At 45.4% G+C, this 27519-nt stretch overlaps 1 protein-coding gene across 2 annotated transcripts in view; it reads right to left on the bottom strand.

Annotated features, from left to right (window-relative positions):
• Positions 1 to 4038: 4038 nt before the first annotated feature.
• Positions 4039 to 27519, bottom strand: part of KREMEN1 (kringle containing transmembrane protein 1) — a 49369-nt gene continuing 25888 nt past the window's right edge. Inside the window, exons 4-9 of one of the 2 annotated variants that reach the window (XM_087828361.1) lie at positions 16921 to 17045; positions 16414 to 16567; positions 12063 to 12395; positions 10977 to 11135; positions 9706 to 9790; positions 4039 to 8209 (exon numbers count right to left, since the gene is read on the bottom strand). In XM_087828361.1, the coding sequence (XP_087684487.1) occupies positions 8041 to 8209; positions 9706 to 9790; positions 10977 to 11135; positions 12063 to 12395; positions 16414 to 16567; positions 16921 to 17045 (1025 nt within the window). In that variant the 3' untranslated portion in view covers positions 4039 to 8040. Of the gene's footprint in view, positions 8210 to 9705; positions 9791 to 10973; positions 11136 to 12062; positions 12396 to 16413; positions 16568 to 16920; positions 17046 to 27519 lie in introns of both variants that reach the window. The other variant, XM_087828360.1, reaches the window with a different exon arrangement.

The following is a 27519-nucleotide window of genomic DNA, read 5'->3' on the forward strand; positions in this document are numbered from 1 at the left end:
GGGTGAGATATTTGGGGGCTTTGGGGTCTTCCTCAGAGTCCATCTGCCTGCTCTGAGGGGCCTGAAGCGCAACAGGAATAAGCTGCCCTGGCTTTGGAGCAGGCTGAATCCTGGCCTTGCCCTCCACTGGCTGGGCCCCTTGTCTGAGCCTCCATTCCCAGGCTGGGCTGTCATATGGGTGAATTCAGCGATGTCTGAGTGCTCACTAGAGTGTCTTGCACACATAGGTACTGCAGAAATGTTAGCTGCTATTATTATTACTATTATGACCCCCATCCTTGCATATTCAAAAGCTCTTTCCTCAGCTTGCCTGGGGCCATAGAAAGATGCCCCATAATTGGTTAAATATGAGGTCTGAATACCCCTTGAGAGCTCTTGATCTGACTCATCTGTGGCACTAGCAATTAAGACAGGTCCATTAAACATATTCACATGATCACTGTGCAAAATAGCAGGCCCCCAATTAAGTTTTTAAAAGTCCAGTGGCCTCACTTGAACAGGGACAATGGTAAACGTTCCTAAGAGTGAAACAAGTGAAATCTGAAACTTCTCTGTTGCAAAAGCCTTGGCTGTGTCAGACTTTTCTCCTTTTTTCCCCCTAAGGAGTGAGCCTGGACCTCAAACTTGGATCTATTTTCCTCCTAAAATGCTTCTCCGTGGAGCCTGGCTCCCCAGTCCAGTCATCCACAGCTAGCAGGTTCATTCCAGAGCCCAGTGTCCAGTGTCAGGAGGGCTGGGGGCATCCTTGCCCCTGGGCTGTCCTGGAGAAGGGCCCCGTGGACACAGTCTGGTCCATGGCCAGCCTGGCCGGGTGTTGCCTGCCCCCAGTTGCCGGGTGTAGTCCCATTCAGCAGGGGCCTGTGGCTCCAGACAACAGCTGGAGACCAGAAACGAAGACTTCCAGTTACAAGCAAATGTTGCTGCTTCCTGAGGTTGAAATAGTCTATCCCCCAAGTGCCCCTTTCAGCCAAGCAAAAACAATTCCCCACAGGGACCCGACCCTGCCACAGAGGAACAAAAGTTCTCCAGTTCTCAGAGTCCCATAGACTGTCTGCAGTTTCAGGCACTCACAGCCCAGGGGGGAGAGGAGATGATCATGTGATTTCCAAGCTTGGAGACAAGGTCACCCTTGTCCAGCCCTTTTTGTCCCCACAGGAAGAAGAGCCTTTGATTGCTTGACAAAGGATGAGGCTGATGCTGCCCTGGTGTTGGCTCCCAGATGGGTGGGTTTTACAATGTCCAAAGCTCTCAAAACAAGTAGATGAGGTCAAGGCCAGTGGTCCCCAAAGTCCACTCAGGTGGGCTTGGGGGCTCTTCCACATCCCACTTGAGGCAGGACAGCTGCACATTCTGGCTGCATTCATTTTTCTGCTGTAGGCTAATCTGTCTTTAAGAAACTCACCAGTGGGGCAACCCCATTTGTTTTCTACCAGCCATTAAAAATATTTTCCTTCAGAATATATTTGCAAATGATACATCTGATAAGGGTGGGTAACCAACATATATAAGGAACTCATACAACTCAATAACAAAAAATAAATAAACTATCCAATCAGAAAATGGGCAGAGGATATAGAGACATACATACAAATGGCCAACAGGCATATGAAAAGATGCTCAACATTACTAATCAGGAAAATGCAAATCAAAACCACAATGAGACACCATCTCCCATCAGTCAGAATGGCTATTATCAAAAAGTATACGAATAACATGTGTTGGCGAAAATGTGGAGGAAAGGGAACCCTTGTGCACTGTTGGCGGGACTGCAGATTGGTGCAGCCACTATGGAAAACAGTATGGAGATTCCTCAGAAAACTAAAAATAGAGCTGTCATATGACCCAGCAATTCTACTTCCGGGTATTTATCCAAAAACAAACAAACGCTAATTGGAAAAGATATATGCACCTTTATGTTCATTGCAGTAGTATTACAGTAGCCAAGATATGGAAGCAACCTAGGTGCCCATCGATAGATGACTGGATAAAGGAGATGTGATACACACACACACACACACACACACACACACATACACACGAAGATTGCTCAGCAATAAAAGAGAATGAAATCTTGCCATTTGTGACATGGATAGACCTAGAGAGTATTAGGCTAAGTAAAATAAGTCAGACGAAGAAAGACAGATATCATATGATTTCACTTACATGATATCTGGAATCTAAAAACTAGCACACAAATGAACAAAGGAAACAGCCTCATAGAAACAGATCAAACTGATGGTTGCCAGAAGGGTGGAGGGTGGGGGGAACCGTGAAGGGGAATATAGTCGGCAATGTTGTGATAACTTTGCATGGTGACCAATGACTACTAGACGTAGTGTGGAGATCACACTGTAAGGTATATAAATGTTGAATCACTATAGTGTACACCTGAAACTAATGTAATATTGTATACCAACTATACTTAAATTTTTAAAAAGTCAAAAAATATTTTCCTTCAGGGAAGGAAAGAGCTTCTGGGAAAGAGAGAAAGAAAGCTCAGAGAAGAGAAACACTCAAGTGAAGCCGGCCTTTCAGATGCCATCATATTGCAACCGCCACAGCAGGGTTAGGGCAGGCTGGTGTGGGTGCAGGCCAAGGTCAGCTGGGGAGAGGACAGAGGGGAAGAGGGGGCACAGACACCATGTCAAGGGAATGTGCCTGCCAGAGAACTACAGTAAGTCCTCACTTAACGTCGTTGGTAAGTTCTTGGAAACTGCAACTTTATGTGAAATGAAGTATGAGGAAACCAATTGGACCACAGGCTAACTGATACAGAATTAAGTTCCTATGGCATATTTCTAGTCACAAAAGCATCACCAAACTTCTAAATAAAGACCTTTCCAAACACTTCTAATACTGCACATTGAAATAAATGTGTACCTTAGGTACTTCCTTGTTCTTAACCCTTGCATCTACTCTAGAATAACAAGGAATAGCTACCATTTATTGAAACTATAGTACAGGTAATATAGTAATATAGTTTCAATCACAACCCTATGCGCAGGTACTATAATCGCCCCTGACGGATGAGACCGTAGGCACACAGGCTGAATCACTCACCCAAGGTCCTCTGGTACATGGTAGGGTTGGGATGTGAGCCCAGGTAGTCGGACCCAAGTGCCTACTTGGGGTCTATGTGTGTAGCCAGCTTACTCTTGCCTAGGTCCTCCCCTCACTCCACAGTGCTGGTTTGGGGGGCTCATTTATGCATCTATGAGCTTCTGATTAGCCCCCTCACCCTTGGTCTTACTCCACTCCAATCTGTTTTTCCTATTGCAAGTAAGAAATCCTTCTAAACTAGGAATCTGATGTCACTCCTCCACCGAAATCCTTCAAAGTCTCCCTGTTTTACACATCCTGGCCTCTCAGCAAATGCATGGTGGGAGCTGAATCCTGTAGGCTGACTCTAGGGCTGTGCTCTCAACTGCTATCCCAATGCTCTTCTCTAAGCCTCAGTTTTCTCACTGGCAAAATAGGGGCAACAGTACCTGCTGAAAGGGCTGTGAGGTTATGCACAGTGCCTGACAGGGGTGCGGGGAGCAGGGCAGGCAGCTCACACGGAGCTTCCATCAGTGTTATTGAAAAGGAAAGGGTGGGGAAAGGGAGAACTGGTCGCTCTGAAAGGCAAGACGAATTCCACGTGGGACAGTAATTACGTTAGTGCTTTAGATACATGTTCTCACTCTTCATCACCTTCTGAAGCACAGATATCATTACATTTTACAGGGAGGGGAAACTGAGGCTGAGAAGTGGACTGCTCAACTCAAGGTCAAATTCAAGCCCAGGTTTTTCTCAGTGCAGCCTCGTGCTTGTCCCCTAGAACTGCCCCCGTCTCCACTGTATGGGGTGTTGATTTGGAATGCCAACTCTTTCCGATCTTACTAACTGAAGAACAACTGTGGGCCAAAGCTGCAGAGAGGCTTGGCACAGAGTTAAGAACAGCAGAGGACTTTCCAGTACGTGACACCATCCTTGTTTGGGGGGCTCTTGGAGCATGCGCCCATAAAAACAACAAGCCAGGGCCCATCGCCCTGTATCTACAACAATGAGAATATTTATTTTCTCCAGGCAGTAAAAATAACATTTTTCTCTCTTTTGTAAAAGTTAAGTACCATTACATTCCATTTTCTTAAATAACAAAATCCTAAAAATATATATTAAATTGTATACAGTGCGTCACACTTCATTTTATATTTTAAAATACATGATGTTTCTATTTTATTCTCAAAGTTGCATATTAAGAGCATATTTACAAATAAAGCCTTGTCATCCAGAGTCAAGTTCCCCATGGGAAGGTGAGTCTGGACATGGGCAGGTCTGGATGCTGCGTGAACCCTGCGGCAGCAGCTCCTCACCACGTGCTCCTGAAGACACATCCTTTCTGAAGCAGTAGATTTGCCTAGGACTTCCCTCCATACCCCACTTCTGTCTCGTTGAGTATGTTGGACTCGGCAAGACAGAGGAGCCTGTGCAATGGGCACCCCCCTGGTGTCTGCAGGCAGAGGGTGAGGCCCTGTCACCCCTGAGCCAGCCAGCCTGAGGGGAGGCAGCTGTGGCTGGAAGGTTTGAGAAACACCCCACGCCAGGGCAGCTAAGCTGAGAGACCTGGCCAGGAGGTAGAAGGGTAAGGAAGGTAAACAAAGACACCAGAGGAAACGATAAAGGTTAAAAATTCCCAAGGTAGTAACAAAAGCAGATATCAAACACCAAATAGGAGATTCGAAACCCAAGAGGGTGCCAGCTGACTGGGCTATGGAGTAGGGAGCTGGGCTCGCTCTGTGTGGGACATGGGGTGGCCTCGTCAGGCAGGGGAGACGGGATCTCGGAGGCTGGCCACTAAGTGCTCGTGAGGATTAAGTGCCAGGACACACGGAGGCTTGGCGACACCTGCATGCCCTGTTGTGTTGGGACAGCCTGGCCAGATCCTTAGCTGGGTCAGGCCAACTCCTGCCTTGGGCTGACAATGGGCGTGTGGGTGAGGCCTTCCCCACAGGTTTGGCCTGAGGTCCAGGATAGCTGTATTCATTAGTGCTTTGATCTCTGTGGGTTTCTGGCTGATTGGAGTCTTGAGCCAGAGCCCACACTCCAGAAATTACAGCAACCCAGTTACCTCACTTACACCCAGAGAGGCCTCACCCTGTTCTGACATGGGGGATGTGAGGGAAGGAACCCGGGGTTCCCTCCTACTCCTCTGCTCTGTAAGCAGTGACACGTGGGGAAGAACACAGAGCACCGAGTGCCTTCTAGAGGGGCCAAGGACACTGTGAAATATGGCTGAGAAAAGGCGCATTTGCCATGGGAGGAAACAAGAGCAGCCGCCAGAGGCCTTCCCTCATGTTGGGATACACGCTGAGAGGGCCGGCCCTGGGTGACAGCAGGGAACGGGATGAAGAGGGCACACAGGTCCTGAGGCGCCCACCTACAGCATCCTCCACTCACCTACCTCAGGGCAGAGGCTGTGGACAGGGAGCCTGCTGTCCAGGGTGGTCCCCAGAGCCCCCCCCCTTCCTTTCATAATCTTCTGCTATGTGACCTATAATGGACTTTTCTCAGGGTCACCCTTTCTAATCACTTCCAACCCCACTTTCTCTCTTCTAAAGTAGTGTCTTAAAAGATCAAGCGCTTCCTCCTTCAATGCTCCTGAAGCACACCTCACCTCTTCTGGGACAATTTATTTCTCAGGTGTTTACTTAGCCACAGGGGACCCTCTGTGGGGTGTTGTTGATAGGTTCCAACCAAGACCATGCACAGGCTGTGGCCAAGGAGTGTGTGGAGGTTTGGCCTGAGACAATTTACAGCTCTCTCCCCCCATGCTGCTGAAGCTGGTTTGGGCTTCCCGTGGTCCCTCCCTGGACAGTAAGTCGATCCTGGTGGCACTGGGTTGTTCCAGGACCAGCCAGAAGGAGTACTGGGGTGTCACCAGCACTTCCAGGATCTCTGAGGAAGGGCTGATCCTGCTGCAGGCTCAGACAACACACTAACTTGGGGCTTGGCCCCTGTGACCAGTGTGAGGTGAGCAGGGCAGGCAGGTGGCCCCAAAGGCCAGTGATCACAATAAGCCTTGGGCAGCTGAACAATTGGCTCTCGGCTGGGTGAACCCTTTGCGAAATTCCACATTCCCTTGGTGCCACGAGTGGGTCTATTCACAGCTCAGTGCCCTTTGTGACTCCACACCTGACACTTTGTGTTTGAGAGGAGATTCCTCAAAAGCCAGGAATAGCTTTGAAGGGAGACAGCACATGTCAGTGTATATCCAGTGGTCCTTGTATGGGACAGACCTCTGTCTCCAGACCCAGGGGCCTGCAGACAGCTGCTCCCAAGTAATCGCCCTTTCCAGATCAAAGTGTGAAGACAGCACCAAGCAGATCCATGCTCATCGTGGGCGCCACATGGTGCCGGGGGCAGTGCCCCTACCCTTCTGTGGACACACTGCCCCATTTCCCTCTTCTGAAGGCCCCTCTGCTTGCCAGTTCTTAGCATCTCTCCTGGTTGCCAAGTGTCACCTTTCCCTGCAGACACCTCCCAGCTGTCCCCATTCGGCCCTCTGTTTTTCTGGAAGCAGCCAGTTAATGGCAGAACCCCAGGAAGTGCTGGGGCAGGCACTTGGGGACTTGGGGAATGTAGGCAGAGTGCTCCAAGAGGGAACCTGTGAGGCCAGAGGCACAGCAAGACCCAAGGCTTGAGCGCCTTAGGGAGAGTCATGTTCTGACCAAGGATCAGGCCCAGCCTTCAGAGGCACAGGCTGCTCTTCTCAGTTGCCGTTGACAAAGCCTGCTTTTGGGTGGTGGGCACTTCTAAATTGGAGATGGCACTGACTCTCACAAGCAGTGGCCACTGCATTTGCAGCTCTCAATTTTCAGAGGCCTATCTTCAGGGGGTCTCCAGTTACCAAACCCTCCCTCTCACTCCTCATGTCATCTCTGTGATTCACCTCCCCACCTGAAGGACAGGGTAGTGTAGGACTAGGGGTAACAGCCCACTCCTTCCCCACCAAGTCATTCCAAACCCCACTCTGTTCCCATAAGAAGGGGCAGGCTGAGGGGTGACTTTCATCTTTTACAAAGAGGGACAGCTAAAGGAGGGGCTGCTGGCATCCTGACTCACATTATGCTGCCTAAATGCCACACCATGATATTTATACTCCCTGTTCTGAACTGAGAGTCAGCTTAGAGAATCATGGAGAGATGAAGGCCAGGTTCAGGTGCCACAGGACCCCACGCTGTTTTGGGGCAAGGCCAGACAAATCCAATCCAACAAGGAATTACTGAGCACCTATAAAAGCTTCTAGCAAAGTCTGCTGTGTGAATAAATCAGTGGATGTTTTATAGGACCACTCCACAAGCTGGCTGTGCTGGTCACCAAGCTATGGAAAGAAGCCCAAATGTGGAAGATTTCAGGTTTGACATGAGTGGGGGTCAGCAGACCTAATTCACAGGCTGTCCAAGGTTGGAGGAGGCCTCTTCTCATCTAGCACCTGGAGAGCAAAGCCGCAGTCAGCACAGAGCACAGGCTCCCTTGAGGGTTTTGGGGATGCTAACACCCAGGAGTAGAGGACCAGGCCAACCCTCAAGAGAACCTCAGAATTCTCCATCTGGTCCTTTTCCAAACCATAAAGACTGGGAAAAAATGATCTGTGTGTGGAGAGAACAGAGAAGAAGCGAGTATGACTCAACACACACTACACTTACCCACCACCCGACAGTCACCTAGAATGTACCCGAGACCAGTGCCAGACACGGCATCTTTGTAATCTCAGCCCCCATGCCCTGACACGCCCACTCCTGGATCAGAGAGAGAGACACACGCACAGGAGGGTCCGGACCTGGGACCCTGAGTCTCTCCAAGTGCAGCTGAAGAAGCAGGATGGATCCGGGCTACGCCTACCCTGAAGCAGGGCGCCCCTTCCCAGTCCACTGGCAGGTGCCTCAGAAGAGGCCAAGGGAGGGGCAGGGAAGAGTTCTTCAGGAGACACCATGGGAGGGGTGGTCCCTGTGGCCTTGAGCTCAGAGGAACCTCCTGTCCTGGGCGTGGGGGGAGCTTTTAGTCACTCACAAGAGGGTTACGGTCATCTTGTTGACTCTGACCCTTGAGCTTCTTCTTAAAGATGGAAATCGAAGTAGAAGGCTTATAAAAAATGCTCCAGATTTCCCCTGACGTCCCTGGTTGATGACAATCCCTAAGGTCTCCTGAAGCAGGAACACGGTGTGATCTGTCAAACAAAAAAAATTGGAGTTCTCTGTGTCCAATAGAAAAAGCATCCCAAACAACCTACCATCTCATGAGACACCTGTACCTGTGAAATGGGACTCTCAGTGAGGCGAGGTCATGGGAAAGATCTAATAGCTGCCTTTAGAGATCTGAAGGACTATTGTGCCGACAAAACATGTCCTGTGGGGTGGGAGTGCAGCGGGGCAGATTCCAGCTCAGTTTAACAAAGAATTTTCTAACTCGCAGTATTACTCGAATCTGGAAAGGGCTGTATTGAGACACATTATGAGTTTTCAAATTCTTGGTGTTTTTTAAAATAGAAGAACTCTTTCTTTAAATGACATTTACCCAGAAGCTCACCTAGTTAAAACGGGACAAAGGCAGAACCACTCTGCTTGAAGTGGGTCCTGCTTTACCACCAATGCTGCATGGCAGGGAAGCTGCAAAGGGATTCCAATGTCAGATGGGAGGCAGACATGTAATTTAGGGCCTCAGCATGCTGTGAACTGCTGGGTCCTATAGGAAGCCTCCTGCTCTCCTGCTGCTGTAGGAGACATGTGGTCAGGACTGTGCCTGAGAGGCTTCCAGAACACGTGAATTGTGACTTAAAAAAAAATCATATATATAAATTGGCATGTGAGTGGGCTCAGTAAACAATAATGACAGTGTTTCCACTGAAAAATGTAAAGCGCAGGGTGGAGAGGCCTATGGGTGGACCCAGTGTGACCAAGGGCAGCCTTCCCAGGGCAATGGAGGAGCCATCATTTAATGTATAAAATGGCAGAGGGCTAGTGAGAAGGCCTTGAAATGCAGATAGCCTGTATATCAATTATATCTCAATAAAACTGAAGAAGAAAAAAAGGAAATGGAGAGAGCCTGGACAGGGAACCACAGGAAAGACAGAGTGGAAGTCTAGAAAAAAATTAGAAAGGACTCCCCTCCATAAATACACAAACTTCAGGAGCCCCTTCCTTCCCTTATGACATGTTTTTTTCCAAATGTTTTTTTCCAAATTGGTCAGAATTGAAGGACAATGCTTCCTAAGCTTCTTTAAAAAAATGCCTTAAAATGACTATTAAGCAATAGTTAATAAAATGTTAGAATTCTCTTCCTAATAATGTTTCCCAGTTTTTAGAAGGCATCAGGATATATGCATGGTATTGTCCTAGCAATCTTTGCTCTTGCATCAAGAACTCTTCAAGGCAGGAGGCAAAAAATGGAAACTGTTGGTTTTTATGTCCAGGCTATTTCAATCCTCCTTGAAATTGTATCCTTTGGATACAGGAGCAAACACAATCCTTCAAACCTTAGTGACATTTGTCCAGTTGTACATTTCACTCTACAGAGAATGAGAAATGTCTACTATCCGATGTTCCCTAGGACTAAGGGCTTTCGGATCATGTTCTGATGTTACACTTTTACCCAGACAAATGAAGCACAGTAGACAAGGAGCTCTGAGCCTTCACTCCTGGAATTGGGCAGCTCTGTCGTACTCACTTGAATGTGACGTGAAGAAGTATCTTTGCTACAATGGCTGTGACTGTGAGGATGAGGAGAGTTGCCAGGCCATACACGGTCCATCCTGCAAGTGCAAAAGACAAGGTTCATCAGACCTCTTTGAGCTCAGCTTTCAGAAGGAAACCCTGAGTGAACGCTGGCAGCCCCAGAGAGGCAGGTCTGGCCAAGGAGCTCCTTGCAGGTGGGAACAGCCACCAAATGTAGCTAAGAGCCAGGTGGGCATGGAGTCCCAGCCTTCTGAGCACCTTGCCTGGCTTTAGAGCTCCCTCTTGGAGAGAGGCAGGTGGTGTGGTCCAAAATGCACTGGACTCAGAGTTGAAAGTGGTGGTGCACATTCTGTCTCTACTACTAGATCCACTGCGAAACCACAGATGAGTTACATAAACTCTGTGGGCCTCAGTTTCCTCATCTGAGGAATGAGATGTGTTACCTGTGAAATCCTATCAGGATACACAAACAAATGATGTGGGGCAAGCAATGGAGAGGCTCTCATCCCTGACCTTCTGTGGAGGGTCCTGCAGAGGACCTGGAGAATAGTCTGAAAATCTCTAGGCTAACTAATTGCTAACAATACACTAGAGATCTTTCAGCTCATAAAGGCCCCAACTTCCTTGGCAGAAAAGAGAATAGAAGACTGTCCCAACCAAATTGGCCAGCTTAAACCACAAGACCATCATCCACTCTCTGTCCTTCCCCTGCATGACTTTTCTTCATAGCTCTTACCACTATCTGACTTTTAATTTTCCTTCTTGTCTTTCTCTTCCCACTTATAAGCTGCTGGAGAGCAGATTTTGTTTGGTTCATTGTATAGTCCAGTGCCTAAGACAGCACCTGGCACCATTAAAGCACTTACATATCTTTTAAATGAATGAATGAATGAATGAATGAATGAATGAATGAATGAATGAATGAATAGAATGCTTGAAATTGCCAATTTAGGGAGCTACAACTTGGGGCTCTAGAAAAATATTCTCAGTGTGATAAAACTCTGGATTAGCTGATTAACCACAATGTACAAAAGGCACACATGTTGGCTCTATGGAGGTGAGCACTTTTCCTAAGGACTAAAGAGTCAAGCTAACGAGAACATGTCTCTCAAAGGCCAGGACAAACATAGTGACAGAGCCAGGACCCCCAACCTGCCTTGGAATGAGAAATACTCAAGAGCTCTCTAATTCTGTAACTGCCAAGAAAGCTGCCTTCCAGCTCCTTGGCTTCCACCCCCTTTGATGGTGTTCAGTAACTGCTACCTGGGACAGTCTGTGGTGGGTGGCTGGGGCTGGTGGTGATGACGTAAAGGACTTTGGAGGACCGGGCAGCACTGATGCTGAGGTTTGCCTGCTCCGTGATCACTTCGGCTAGTGTCTGGTTGGCAGTGGGCCTCTCTTGTGGCGGTTCTTCCTTGATGGCTGGAAGATCAAAAGGAATTAACTGTGGAAAAGCTGATAAAGACAATAAAGAGCTATGGAGGAGGAGGCATTGGTTATGTAGAGGAGCTATTGGTTAGGTAGAAAGGTTGTTTTCATTGATCCAATTCTGGGTGCAATTCTCTCTACTGTTCCCCAAACAGAACCTATCAGTCCTTGGCTCTGAAGGAGGCAGAAGGAATGAGCTGTTAACTTCTAATCATTTGGTCTGTTTGTGGACATCTGAGCCTACTTTATCGTTTTCCAATCCTTGTACTTTTGCAGCTATGGCTCCTTCTGCCTGAAGCCCTCTTCTTTCCTATCTATCGACCCAAATCCTCCTGTTCTTCAAGACTGTCCTGCCTGTGGGGAGGCCTCCTCCCTCTGACTCCTTGTAGCACACGCTGACTGAGCTCTTCTTGAAACCCTTGACATCTAGGACAAAGACTAGGTCTTAGACACCCTGCGTTTCTCAAGTGCTGGCAGAGACATGCCCAGAACATGTGTCCACATTAGAGAGGCAGAGAGTGGGGTCCATCTAGGAGGATTTGAAGAAAGATGGGAAACCACTCTTTTGGGACTGGCTGAGATCCTGAGAGGCAGAAGGAAGGACCAAATGATCAGGAGAGGCAGAAGGAAGGACCAGCTGACCTCCTTAGAGCCTTCCAATTCTACCAACTTCAGCTCTTTCTTTTGGTTGTTCTTTTAACCCTCCCATGAAAACTGTCATTAGAACTACTAACATGGCAAAATTGACAGGCTTTACGTCTTTTCTGTATCATGAAACGTATACAAGTTATGAAATAGGAGATGGGAAAATCTGGAAGTTAAGTCAGTAGCTCCTGACTAAGACCTCCTGGCAAGAACTGCCCAAGGTCCACAGGTCACAGGGTGTGCAAGAGGAGCCTGAGGCATGCAGGGAAGTCTTACCTTGGTACAAGACAGCAAATCCTTGGGCCTGATTGATGCGATCAGAGAAGAAATACAGAATGACAAAATCCAGAGAGACATTAAAGGACAGAGGTGGGCGGTTCCTTCCATTGAAACGGACCAGGACTCGGTGGGTGTAGCCGTCCAGTAGCTCCACCATGTCTGCAGAATCCCTGATGTCAAATAAGATGAAGTTGAAGTGGATGTGGGAGGCTCCTGGCACCCTAATGGTCCAATAGCAGACCCTCCCTGTGGCGTAGGTGTCAGGAAAGTCAGGGGAATAGACAACAGATGTCATGGCCGAGTAATTTCCACCGCAGGCGCCAACGAGAGCTGTGGAAGACAAAAGGATACCGGCCCTCAGCCTGGGACTCAGCCACAGGGCTCACTTTCCAAAAAGTTACAAACAAAACTCTTCTGAATGAATGTGATCCAGCTTAGGATATTGTTTTTTGTCTATAAAACCAGACCGTCTTCTGTTTCAGGATCAAATCACAAAATGAATCACTTAAACCCTGAACAAATGACTTTGGAAGCTTTTTTTTTTTTTGCCCAGGAGATCTTAGAATTAGCACACAGTACAGTGGTGTGACCGAGGTGGGGGCCAGGCTGGAGTCAGAGAGTCTGGGTTTGGGACCAGCTGAGCCATGTGATCCTTCACTTCCAGGCCTGTCGTTTCTCTCAGTTTTGAGGATGGAGAGATCACCACCTGCTCTTGTATCACATGAATATGTGAGGACAGATGAGATAAAGCACATGAAAACACTGGGACCTCTTTGCAGAGGAGGAACTCCATGAGGTAAAATCATGAAAAGAGAAGGGCTTTACAGCACTGGGGCATCCCTGATACCTTAGAGGTGAAATGCACACATGAGGGTCCACACGAAAAATTACTTCCTGCCTGGAGGAGACTCACTTGGTTCTGATCACTCTGTATTAATTAGCACATCTGATTTCTCTGGATTCTTGTTTTTGACCTGCAGGTTCTAGGAAGGGTATACACCCACTTGACCGTATCTTAGGTGGTGAAGTGTAAACAAGGCCCTGGAAGTGAACGTCCTTGAGAGGGAGTGTAGGGCTGGGATTTAAAAAGCTTTGGGGGAGTTCTGCTTCCCTTTAGGATGTAGAAAGCAGTAAGAGGATGCTGCTTCCATCCAAACAACAAGAAAAAGCTCAAAACTTTACCAACCTATCCGAAAGCTGAAGTCTGCAGACAAAGGGAATTTAATTCTAAACAGTAAGAAGCCCCTCCAAGCAGAGTCAGGCCACACAAAAGTGTTTCATCTTTGACAGAGCAGGAGAGGAAGAGGTAGCTGCCACAAAAGCAAGTAAGAAGAAAGCAGCTAAAATTTTAACAAATTCCTAAAGTTCGAGTGTGGGCCAGCCTTTTAGTCTAGAAAACAGGGAGCCCCAGACCACAGGGGTCTGCACTCACTGCAGGCAATTCTGGGCAGGCCTCCACCCAGAGCCCACCAGAGTCCCCCTCCCAAAGGTACCAAAGCCTTACGCTACTGGGAGAGGGGCAGCAAACCCTCTTGCTCCCAGAGCCAAGGTAGAAACAAAACCTGTTTGCCCCTGGGGAGGAGGGAGTAGGAAACTCTCTCCTTTCTGCCAAAGCAACCAGGCAAAGATCTGCTTCTGGGGGAAGAGCAGAGGCAAAAACCATCAGCCCCTGGTTGCCCTGAGCCCCAGGATCCTGCACCAATGAAAGCAGGGGCAGGAAACTCTCCTTCCCAAGAGCCACCACAGATGCAAGACAGTGTTTAGCTGCCAAGGAGAGGGAGGGAGTGCAGGGATGCTGAAAAGGTCCCACCCTGAAGCCCAGTAACATGTCCTGTCTAAGACTGAGGATGGACAGGAGAACCAAGACAGTCTCCACCCCCGGCCTCACAGAGTAACAGCAGTCTACCATTGGTGGGGGAGATCCTCTCTGTGGCATAGGCATATAGAAACTGCTCAAAGCTGAGGGTGAAACAGGAACACTGAAAAAAAACCCACTGGCATCTCAGGCGCCACACTAAGCACACAGCAACAGCAGCTCATCACTGAAGGAGTCTGAAGCCTCATGTGCGTTGAAGGTGATGACAGAAACAAGAAAACCCAACCCAGCTCACCACTGACAGGAAGGCTCAATCCCCACTAAGCAGGCCTGTCCCTTTTCAGGTGTCAGTTCTATTTACCCTAGTCTCTGCTTTCTTCTATACATCATTTATGGCATAAAATATTACAACACACACTTAAAAGCAAGAAAGTCAGCAAGCAAGAAAGAAAAAGGGGAAAAAGACTCATTGTCAAGAGACAAAACATCTGGTAAATATATATATATATATATATATATATATATATATATATGTATATATACCTCAAATCATTATGTTGTAAACCTAAAACAAACACAATGTTGATTACATCTCAATTTTCAAAAAGGAGAGAGAAAACAATCCACAGAGCCAGACTCTATAATGACCCAGACATTAGGACTACCAGAGACTACATGATTAATACATAAAGTACCTAGTGGAAAAGATGGACTTTGTGCTTGAACAGATTGGAAATTTCAGCAGAGATATGAAAACCATAAAAAGAGTCAAATGTAAAGGCTAGAAACAAAACAAACAATTATCAGAGATTTTAAAAAATTCCTTTGATGGGCTTATAAACAGACTACACAAAGCTGAGGAAAGAATCAAAACATTGGAAAATAGGTCAATAGAAATTATCCATAATGAAATACAGAGAAAAAAAACAAGTGAAAAAAGCAAAACAGCATCCAACAGCTGTGGGACAATATCAAGTGGTCTAACAATATGTAACTGGAGTCTCAGAAAGAGAAGAAAAAGATAACAGGGCAGAAGAAATATTTGAAGAGAAAATAAATGGCTGAGAATGCTCCAAGGTCAATGAAAAGTAATTTAATAATCTCAGCAAACTCCAAGCAAATAAATAAAAAAATAAACATTAAGAAAAACAGCCTAAACACATCATAGTTAAATGTTGAAACCCCAAAACAAAGATAAAATCCTGAAAGCAGGCCGAAGGGAAAAGACCATGTACAGGGGAACAAAGATAGCGCAGACATCTCTAGAAACTATGCAAGTCACAAAGAAGAAAATTTTTTTAAGTACTAAAAAAAGAAAAACTGTCAGTATAGAATTCAATATCCAGCAGAAATACTTAAAAAAATTGAAGGTGAATTAAGGCTTTCTCAAAGCTGAGAGAGACCACTGACAGCAGACCTGTGTTAGAAAAAATGCTAAAGAAACTTCTTTAGGCCAAAAGAATTTGATACCAGATGGCAAATAAGAACAAGAAAAGATGTTCAACATCATAAATAATTATGGAAATGCAAATTAAAATCGCAATGAGTTACCACCACACACCTGCAAGAATGGCTAAAATTTATTATTATTATTTTTTAAAAATATATCTTTTATTGATTTCAGAGAGAAGAAAGGAGAGGGAGAGAGAGATAGAAACATCAATGATGAGAGGGTCATTGATCGAGCCTGCAAGTGGGCATGTGCCCTGACAGGGAATCGAACCCTGATCGCCTGGATCCTAGGTTGACGCTCAACTGCTGAGCCATGCCCAGCTGGGCTAGAATGGCTAAAATTTAAAAAAGAGGCAATACAGAAGTTCATGTGAGAATGTAGAGGAGCAACTGGAAGTCTCATATGTTGAGAATGCAAAATGGTATGGATAGCCACTTTGGAAAACAGTTGGCAGTGTCTTATAAAGGTTAAACACTCACTTAGCATATGACCCAGAAATCTTGGAACTACTATTTACCCAAAAGAAATGAAAACATATGTCCACATAAACGCCGTACACCTATGCTTTTAGCAGCTTTATAGCACTTCTATCATAGACAGATCAATGTTTATCAACTGTAAATGGATGAAAAAATTGGGATGCATTTGTACAAAGGCATGCTTTTTAGAATAAAATGGAACTACCGAAACAACATAGGTGCATCTCAAAATCATTAGTTTAAGTGAAAGACGCCAGACACACGTTAAGTAACGTATGATTCCACTTATATGACATTTTCAAAAGACAGCACTATACACATAGAATACAGGTGCCCCAACAACTGAGCCACGCTGGCCAGAGCAAGCGTCCTTTTAAAAAAAAACAAGACAAAACCAGAGGGGCCCTAGCCAGGTAGCTCAGTTGGTTAGAGTGTCATCCTGATACGCCAAGGTTTTGGACACAAGAAGCAACCAGTGAATGCATAAACAAGTAGAACAACAAATCGATGTTTCTCTCTCTTCCTTCCTCTCTCTAAAAAAAATAGATTTAAAAACATACACAAATAAACAAGAGATCTTATTTGACAGGGCATACTCACTGTCAAAGAGGATGATCCGGCCATCCCCACCACAGGGCTGGGTGTGATCCCCGAAGCAGACGCTGTTGCACTCAGTACTGGCTGCCTCCCCATACTTCCAGTAATCAGGATTGTTTCCACAGAAGCAAGCATAGCCTGACTCCATCCCAGCGAACTGCCACAACAAAGACATAGTACTTAGTAAGTGTCAATCAGGGATGTCAAGTGACCTGAAGGAGCCCAGCAAGGTTGGTCCCCAGCAAGCAACCAGCCTCATCTTCCTAGCCCACCCATCCCCTGAGACCTCTCCCTTTTCCCATTCCTATGATACTGTATTACACACTGATCAGTAACTATGCATCACCACCGTGTTTCCCCTTCAGTGAACATCCCTTTTAAATGTCTGCAGTTCTTCTGAATTCAAGTAAGTTTTAAGGGGGGAAATCCCAAAAGCTTGAAACATTAATAATAGTAACAGTAAACATTTTATTGAATGTTTCTATAGATAAATAGCCACAGAGCAACTACCTTGAACCTCTGACTCCGACAAAAACTGATGCAGGTTTGTATGGTGAGTTTGTTAGATGTTTTACTGGCACCAGTTAGAGGAGGTGGGTTTCCATGATCCTTGTAGCAGCCAAGGTTTCCAGGCACTGGAGAAAAAAAGAAAAACAAAAGAATTTCACAACATCTGGCTGTGAAACAACAAGAAGGAAAAGCGTTTTGTGCCAGGTACTTTCATCTCAGCCAATATTTCCACTCCTAAGGCACAAATAAATAACAAGCAACAAGCTTTAAAAATGGAAGCCTTAGTATCTTCTGCTAAATGCCATGGTTTTGTTTATTTTGAAGAGTATTTGAGGCCTATATAACTAACCCTATGACATTTTTTTACCTGCTCATTATTGATAGAATTTAGTATTAAAGAGAACTAGAAACATTTTCCTAAAAATCGAAGCTACACTATGTAAATTGTTTCAGAGTCGTTGGAGGGCAGGGAAATCCCTTGGAAGCCCATCGTCCTATGCCTCGTGCCTCCCCTTGATCCTTAAAAAGCTCCCCAAGTAGGTTTCCTCAAGGCCTTTTGGTAAGTGTATTAGTTTCCTATTGCTACTAGAACAAATTGCCACAAACCTAGTGGCTTAAAACAGCCACTCCTTATTATCTTACAGGAACATTTAGGTCAGAAGTACTAAATGGGTGTTATGGGGCTAAAATCAAGGTGACAGCTGATGTTCCTTCTCAAGGCTCAAGGGAAGAGCCTCTGTTCCTTGCCTTTTCCATCTCCTAGAAGCTGCCCCTATTCCTTGGCTTATGGATGCACCATTCCAGCCTCTGCTTCCATCATTACAACACCTTCTCTACCTCTGATCCTCTGCCTCTCTGTTATAAGGACCTGTGTAATTACATTGGGTCTTACCTGGATAATTCAGGATAATCTCTCCATCTCAAACTCCTTAACTTAATCATACCTGCAAAGTCCCTTATTCCCTGTAAGGGATTACATAGACATTTTTTCGGGGAGGGGGGCACATTTTTTGGCCTATCACAGTAAACATATTATTGTTTCACAATTGCACAATCAGATGGTTTGGTCTAGTATAAAAAGCTGTATCTGACAGTAAAGAAACCTGAATATAGCCCGGCCGGGTGTGGCTCAGCGGTTGAGCGTCGACCTGGGATCCAGGCGATCGGGGTTGGATTCCCGGTCAGGGCACATGCCCGGGTTGCAGGCTCCATCAATGACTCTCTCATCATTGATGTTTCTGTCTCTCTCTCTCCGTCTCCTTTCCTCTCTCTGAAATCAATAAAGATATATTAAAAAAAAAAAAAAAGGAAACCTGAATATATGTACCAACCGTGGTAGATGGCTTTTAAAGATGGCCCTCAATGATCCCCACCTCCTGGTGGTCATCCCCTTGTGTAATCCCTTCCCCTTGTGTATGGGTTGGAGTAGTGACTTGCTTTTGATCAACAGAATGTGGCAAAGTTGATGGAATGCCACTTCTGTGATTAGGTTACAAGAGACTGTGACTTTTGTCTTGCTAGTAACTCTCTCTATTGCATTCTTGGCTTATATAGTTTGATGAAGCAATATGCCATGTCAGAGAGGTCATGTGGCAAGGAACTGAGGATGCCCACAGCCAACAGCCAGCAAGAAACCAAGACTTTCAGTTTCCCCAAAGACTGAATCCTACTAATGATTATGTATGCTTGCAGTAGATCCTTCCCCAGTGGAGCTGTCAGATGTGACTCTAGCCTAGCAGATACCTTGACTGCAGCCTAATGGAAGACCTTGAAGCAGGGAACCCAGATAATGCAGATTTTCTGACCCACAGGAAGTGTGAGACAATAAATGCATGCTGTTTTAAGTCACTACATTTTGGGGTAATTTGTTATATAGAAAGAGCTAAATAATACATCAATATAATACATATTAAATATATGTTTATTGAATGAAGGAATGAATTTATTGTAGCCCATGGACATATCAACCTCTCTGGACCTTAGTTTTCCATCAGTGTTATTAATTTATGAACCACTCGACTATCAGATGAAGCCCTTTTCCTACTTTCTCTGTTTGGCTCCCCGCAATTTATATAACTGAAGCTATAATAAGACATGAATGAGGCCTGGTCCTAGAAGCACTTCTAAGTCAGTTAAGAGTCATATGTTATTCAACTCCAAAGTAAGCCATATAGACTCTAAGAAAGTTTTTTCCCTTTGTGTTCAAGCCTGGCAAACTGCATGGTCCAGTTTAATAAGCTTTATATCCACATTAGTCTTTTGACATCTAAAAATATACACACATATATGTGTGTATGTACACACACACACTTTTAATTTCTGCCACCATCTACATCTAACCAGCTCCTTTTAAATTGGCAGGAAGTTTCTCTGCTAACCCAGAGAGCCCCCCTCCCCGTCTAAGCTAAATGGTTACTCTTCTTCCTTACGTCACACGTGGTTCAAATATAACAAATGTGGCTCACCACACAAATGCTAAAATGCATCTTTCGGAAACAAACCAAATCTCTATAGTAGCAAATGTAAACAGAAAAACTCTGGCAGTAGAAACCTAGTGTTCAGGGGGCCTGGTTTGGGAATGGCTGGGTTTTAGAGTTTAAACAAATGTAGTGAGTTAAGCATCTTTAGTGGGGAGCGTATCACATAAGCCAAGTTTGTTAAAGGGACCTTGCATATGAAAACCCAAGCCATGCACTTAATGGTTCTTAATAAGAGCTACTTGATCATGATTATCTTGGTCATTTACTTTGATTTTTGTCTCATTTATTCCATTATGCTCACCAGAAAGCATGTTATTAGGTATTAGTTTATAGAGAGCCCAAGGCACATAATCATAAATGTGAAGATTAGACATAAACAAGGCCATGGGTTGCATTTATGCAGCTGGAACCTATTCACAACAATTCAGCAAGCAAATCCAGGCAGCTCATGTTCCACGCAAGCAGTGAGGTCCTAAAACACATCGTGAGGTAGATCACTGGAAATCAGATCACACCAGGTTGCTAATCCATTTTTGGAATATCAGTGGCCTGAGGTATCATCCTTGCCATTCACGTCAATCACTTGCTGGACACTGTCAGTTCTACCTCCTAAAATATTGCAGACATCTGTCCATGTCTCCCTGTCCACACTGCCACTTACTTGCCCAGTTTAGATCCTCCCTCTTAGATCGTTGCATTGGCCCCCTATTCAATCGCTGTTTCTAGGCTCACCCTACTCTAACCTAATTAGTACACTGCACCCAGAATATCTTTATAGTATATTCCAGGCAGAAGCAGTGGCAAGAGGCCTAAGGTGAGAATGACCTTGGCCTTTGCAGGAACAAAAAGAAGCGAGTATAACCAGTGACAGAGAGAGAAAAGAAACAGGAGCTGGAGAGGTATGCAGAGGTCCTGCTCAAAACCCTCAAATATCCCTGGCCGCCCCTCGGGGTGAAGTCCAAACTCTCTCACATGTTTCACAAGGCCTTGCCCCATCTGTGCTGCTCCCCTTCTCCTTCCCTATCCGGATCACCCCTCTATCCCTGGGCTCACATTATATAAGTAGGTCAAAATAAATCACAGTGTATTTGCAAGTTTCCCAAACACACATTGGTTTCTGGCCTCTGGACTTTTGCACATGCTGTTCCCTCTGCATGGAATTCTCTTCCCTACTTATGACTGTAACCTGAGCATCATTTCCCTGGTGGCTTGAGATCATCAAATGTACTTCAACAAATGGCCCCGACTGGTGTACTATTTTCTTATATTTTTAATCCTCACCTGAGGACATGCTTAGAGAGAGGAAGGGGGAGAGGGGCAGAGGGGGGAAAAGAGAGAGAGAGAGAGAGAGAAAGAAACACTGATCATTGCCTTCTGTATGTGACCCTACCTGGGATCAAACACACAACCCAGGTACGTGCCCCGACCAGGAATTGAACCGGCAACCTTTCAGTGCACGGGGCGATGCTCAACCAACTGAGCCACTCCGGAGGGGCCTGGTGTCCTATTTTAATGTTGCTGTGTCTGACTTTAATATTTAATCTGTCTCCTTGGTTACTGTCATAGCTGCTGAACTCTCAGAACATTTGAACTGGAAGGAGTCTTAGCACCTGCTTCTTGCTGCTGTCAGTGCCCGAAGTCTTTGCTTATGCTCTTCTTAATTTGCTGCTTCTTAGGCTTAGAACAAAACCAAGCTTATCAGAATTGTGTGAAAAATAAGAATAGTTTCTAAAGAGGACCTTTTTGCTCCCTACCTTCTGCCATCCATATTAAAGCTCAGGAGTTGTTTTTCCCTGTTCCCTTCCCAGTACCTGGCACTATCTTGAAGGGCAGTAGTGCTATCTTCATCTGCCCAGAAGGTGACATCTGTCCAATGGTGACAAACGTAGGCTTTGGAATCAAACCCTAGGTGAATTGTAGCCCCTTCACCACAGCCTTTCCAAGCTGTTTTATCAATAGTGGAATGAGAAACAATACAGGCCTCAAAGAAAAATTAAAAGAAGATAATATAAATAAAGTAGACACCACAAGACCTGGCAAGATAGTATGTGCCAAGTAAACAGTGTTTATTATCATTATATGGAATAAGGCTTTCATCATTTGCCACACAAACAGGAACAACTTGCTTAGTAATAGAAACATAAAACAGTGTTGACTTAAAAGACAGAAATCAAAGGCAGCCACTCCAGAAAACTGGGTTTGATTCCAGATATTCAAATATTAATCTCTTATATCTATCTGGCCGGCAGACAGCGCACTTTCATGTAAGCATCTTGCATGAAGCCAGAGCCCTTCAGGAAGGCAGGACAGAAGATACTATTGCTGTGTGACAGAGGAGAAACTGGTTTAGTGACGTTAAGGGCCTTGTGTGGGGGCATACAAGATGGAAATGCAGTGAAGCTCTAGGGGTGCAGATTCTCACACCAGGGCTTTTTTCTTGGTATTCCTGGCCCCTTTTCCTGATAGGCCCAGTCTGGGGAGCTAAATGAAAACAACTCCCTGACATTAAAGACAGAATCCTCAAACACGTTAGTCCTTCAACACTCTGCACCACAAAGCCAGCCTCTGAAACAACGGCCAGCCTCTGTGCAGATGCCACTGCCCTCTGAGTTGCACTGGAAAGTGTGGCTCGGAGTCTCGCCGGAGAAGACACGTCATGTAGTCTTCAAAAGCATTACTGGTCAACTGAGTGGATTTCCAGGCTGTAACCCACCCTTCACTCTTCCCAGAAGCAGGGAAGAAAACTCCATTTGAAAAAGGATATTTGTTCTCAAATTCCTTTTCACTTCCAAGACCACTGTAAAGTCCTGTGGCTTGGTGATGCATTTTTTGTCTTACCAAAGAGGCTTCATCACTTTCAATTTTTAAAAAATCATCTTAAGATACAAACAGACCCCTTGTTTATCATAGTTGATGCTTTAAAACTCATGATGGTTAATTACCATCATTCTCTTCAGATGTTCAGAGTTCCTGAAAGACAAGTCTTAGAGGCGGCTGAGGGGAGACGGCCCTCTATTCAGATCAACCCAGAAACTATTGTTCTTTGACTATCATAAGGACCTGTTGGGAAAGCAACCAGGCAGGCTTATTAAACACGTGTTACATTTGAATATAACTATGGCCTCACTGTGAAGGTGCTACACACATCTCCCTGGGGCCTCCAGAGCTGACAGCCCTTTTCTGAGGACCACCTATTGCCCACAGCACCTTCTCAGAGGATTTGCTCCCACAACTGCTGCTTGTTGGGGACAGACCAAAGAACCCACTCCTTTGGCCACCACTTACTCCCACTGGGGCCACCAGATTCTCTCTCCCAGGAAGCTGGAATTGGGATTCCCGTTAGTGAATTGCAGACACTGGACTTGTAGGGTTCTGTCAAGTAGGGATTAAAGTGACCAGCCGTGCCTGAGCTGCGTGAGTTGATGGGTGAGCTGATTCTGCTGGTCCACAAACAGGAAGAATGGATGCCATGCTGAGAGAGAGGCAGAGGTGGGAGACCATGTGGCCCCAGAGAGAGTTGGCAAGAGTGGAAACTTTCTTCCCAGGTTCTTGGGACTCTGGGGTTGGATTTTGTGATGTGCTCCTAATGTCCTTCCAATAAATCCCTTTTGCTCAAGTCAGCTTGAGGGAGTTCTATTCCTGGCAATCAAACAATTCCTAACAAAGACATAAAGCTTGCCCATTATGGTAAAAGCTCAATTTGAATATGCATTTGCAGATAGTAATTTGTGTAAGAAGTTCTGACTGTTACTGTGTTTTCTATTCTAGGGCTCTGGCCAGATGTGGGACATTTATTTAAGAAACTAAAAGCGAAGTTCTTGTCTTGTGTTTTAGAAAACTCTTCCCTGGGTCTACAGAATATCTTTTATTTTTTCTCATAAGTAAAATCTGCTTCTTCAGAAATGATGCAGTGACTCTGCTTATTTTAAATGTCATTTAACCTTGTGTGGCAGAAACCACCTTCTGCCCCAGGCACTCAGCATTGGTGACTTGGTGGCATATTTCTTCCTTCTGTGATAGGCAGACAGACGTGGGCAGAACAAAGAAGACAGGCCAAGTGCAGAAGGCCACCAGGGTGGAAACCCTGGGTGCCTAGCAACAGGCAAAACTGGGAAAACAAGGACCTCGCCCCCAGGGTAACCTTTTCTTCCCTAGCATATCGCTGTTCAGGCGGTTTGGACCCTTCCCTGACCTTTCCTCCCCTGGCATGTTGACAGTCATGTGGTAGACCCCCTTGAAGAAGGAACAAGGGGCCAAAGAGTAGCCTCATGAGCCTCCCATGTGGGCCCCTTCAGGACCACTCCTTTAACATTAACCCCTGAAGATGACATCTAGGCCTCAGATGTGTTTCAGCTCTAAGCCCAGAAAAGCAGCAAAACTAGACAAGTGATGCCCTGGCATCGACCAATCAGTGGAGACCTCCACCCTGAAAGGACACACATGGAAAGCTGATGAATATTCTACTAAGATCCTCCCCTGGGACCTTCCCTAAAGTCCCCACTCTTAAAAGCCCTTAGGATGAACGACCAGTGAGCTCCCTCCCAGGAGCAAGACTAGGCCTTTCCCCTCCCTGTCTTCTTTCCCCTCAGTCTCTTTACCTTTCCCTCTCTCTCTCCTAAGCTCTAAGGATCCTTCTTTTGCGTCTGTAATTTGTTTTCTGAGCCCATTTCTTCTATTGCTCACTTCTACCTCTGTGACTTCCTAAATAAATTTTTCTTATAGTTTGAGTCTTAGCTCTGAATTCTTTTCTAGCCAGAACTCAGGTACTGAGGTTGTTGAGCCAAGGCCCGGTCTGACCCCACCAGTCTGACACCTGATGCCATTCTCGACATGAGCACTTCTGTGGGAACAAGGACTGAGTACACACAAGACTTTGCTGCTCGAGTCTTATCACAGGACCAGTCATTTAGAACACTTCCATCAGAGAATCAGTTTGGTAAGTGTAGGTTTATTTACATTCTTAGCCTGTGACCCTGAGCATACTGCGCCCTATCCCGCCCATCTAAAACCATTCCAAATCTGCCAGCTGCCATCTTGGTCCAAGTCCTATAAAAATATGGCCCCACCTAACACCTATCAATTTATTCCTAAATACCAACTCTCCTTTTCAGTCACTCTGAATCTTCAAGCAGCCCCACATACGTCTTCGAGTCTATAACAACTCACCCAAATAAATAACCACCTTTTCTCCCCTATAAAATTTTAGCTTTAGGGGAAGGTAGTAAAGAGTTCCTAAGGATTCTGATCCCCATACTGCCCTGATGTGTCACAGTGGCACTTCTCTTCTGGTGGGAGTTCCTCTTCGAAACGTAATTTCTGGTTATTTCATGTGGTAGACAGTCTCCAAAGGAGGCTCTAATAATTTCTTCCCTCCCACCATACATGTGTGTCATTTCCTACTTTAATAGTTGGAATCAACTTCATATACTCTTGAATCTGAGCTGGCTTTTTGACTTGCTTTTATCAATAAAATGGGGTGGACTTTTGAGTTCATGCCTTAAGAGAACCAGCAGCTTCTGCTTCCTCTTCCTTGGAAGCTAGCCACCACAGAAGAGGTCTGAATTTGCTGCTGAAAAGAATAGTCACCCAGGTAGAGCCTTGAAGCCATTCTGAATGTCCTGGCCCCAACAGAGCCCCTGATGAATGCAGCCACCTGACTGAGCCCATAGGAGAGTAGCAGAAGAACAGCCTGGCAGAAAGTCAGCCAACCCACAGAATCAGGAGAAATGATAATCTGTTGTTGTTTTAAGCCACTAGGGTTTGGGGTGGCTTGTTAGGCAGTAATAGACACCTTACGTGACAAAAGGTCAGTTCAAGTTCAAGAGGAAATACTGCTGTGTCTCTGGGAAGAAGAGCTCAGTTTGTTGACTTGAACTTTCTTCCTCAGGGACACCACAAATGCCCGAGGCAAGGAACCACAGAGTCATCTTTTACTTTTTCTGCTGTTTCATCTCTTATATATTCCACTTGTCATCAAGTTCGGTCTTCTTCCTTAATGCATCTTGGATTTAACCCTTCCTGACTTATTTCACTGCTGCCATTATAGCAGTGAAAATGACCAGGGCCCCTATCCCCTGGATTTAGAAATCCATACCCATCTTCTCCTTTCCAAACTTCCTTCCTCCAATCCATCCTATAAATGTACCCTGGGCTCATCTTCCCAAACCAGGGCTTTCAGCATGTCAGTCCCCATCTAATCAACTCTAGCTTTCAAGGTCTGATCTGGTTCCTCTCTGTCTACTTTTCTACTTTGGCAGCTTGGTTCCCAACCCACAAGCACAACAATCCTGTGTCCTTCCTCCAAGTCTCTGTCAGCCTGTCCCTGACCGGGTGTCCCCTAACCCATCCAGCTCCATCTGCTTTTCTCCATGACAATGCCTCTAATTTCCACAACCCACCCTGAGCCCTTTCATCTTCAAAAACTCAAAGCACTCTACCTCATAATTCAAACTTATTTATATAATTGGTGGGCTGGTCTCCAATTTTCTCCTATGTTTATAACTCAGATTCCTAATTATATCATAAGATTGAGGGTAGGGACTACTTCTTATGTTTATACACATCCTTTACAGGCAAGTGCTGGTGTGAAGATTTTCAGTAAAATCATCCCTTTTTAAGTTATTAGTATGCTTTATACAACTGTGCTGTGGAACATTTTAGAAATACAGTATATATGTCATTGAGGAAAATGTCCATTTGGTTCAGAAAGCCTATATTTTTTAATGGAAAATTAAATAATATCCACTGCCCAAAACAAAAACTAATTGAGTAGATGCCAGATCTGAAACCATAAAACCGCCTGGCCGGCGCTGCTCAGTGGTTGAGTGTTGACCCATGAACCAGGAGATCATGGTTCCATTCCCAGTCAGGGCACATGCTTAGGTTTCAGGCTCAGTCCACAGTAGGGTGTGTGCAGGAGGCAGCCAATTGAGGATTCCCTCTCATCATTGATGTTTCTATCTCCCCCCCTCTCCCTCTCCTTCTTTCTGAAATCAAAACAAAACAAAACAAAAAAAACATTTAAAAAATAAATAAATGAAACTATAAAATTGCATTGTAAGAACAAATGCTGGGCCTCTTGTGTCCCCGGAGTGCAATGCCACCACAAATGCTGCAGCATGCTACTGAGCCCCATGGTCAGTCAGGTGAAAAAGGAATGAATGGAAATAACACACTGGTTAGGAATGGCCTATTTAGGAACTGGATGACAGGAACATGCCAGTGGTAGTCTTTTCTTGGGGGAAGACAGAGGCCACCTCAATACTGCCAGTACTTCCCTGCCTACCATGCGCTAGGTCCTGGACTGAGGGTAATGTATATTTTACTCATTAATCTTCAAAATAACCCTGGAAGACACAGATGAAGAAACCAAGGCCTGGGGAGAGTCATTTTGCCTAAGCTGGTGTGATTCTCAAGTCTGCATTCTTTTCACTAGTTTGTGTTTCCTTTCTTATTGGAAGACGCATGGTTTCACATCATCAAGAATATTTATGAGCACCTGTTATGGCCTCCACTGTTCTAGGTGTTTCTCCACTGTGGAAAATTGTTAATACGGCTTGACAGAGGAAAGCCTCCATAAATTCCACCAGCACCCCTCCATAAGTAGCATACAACCCAACTACAATGAGGGTGCCTGCTACGCAAATACAGCTTTGAAAGAAATCCTTGAGTCCTCCTTCCTACCTTAAGCCTCTCCTTCACAGAAATTCCAGAGCTACCCCTGCTCCTATCTTTGAAAATCTTAGTTTAGTTGGGAAAACAAAACTACTCGTATAAATCAAGAACAAACAATAAAAAACAGGATTCTGACAATGCTAACTTGGGCAGTCTAAAGGGTTCAATTAAAAACATTACGTAATTGTAATGGAAAGACAGAAGAGGTGAAAGAATTAGTATACATAATTTATATTATTAATGTTCACTTCAATATTGCTTTGGCTATTGGTAAAGTGTGAGGTTTTGTTTTAGCTGTACAGTGTTGACGCACAGTATCTTTCTCAAGGTGAACTTCAGCTCATACCATGAAGACACTGGGAGACCCTGACGCCTGGACAAGGCTGCTTGATGCAGTGTTTCATGCAAAGGGTCCGACTCTGGGAGCCCTTTCCCAGCTGAGAAC

Source organism: Miniopterus natalensis, chromosome 20 (genome assembly GCF_054644295.1).
Source record: "Miniopterus natalensis isolate mMinNat1 chromosome 20, mMinNat1.hap1, whole genome shotgun sequence".
In the NCBI taxonomy this organism is placed as follows: Eukaryota; Metazoa; Chordata; class Mammalia; order Chiroptera; family Miniopteridae; genus Miniopterus; species Miniopterus natalensis.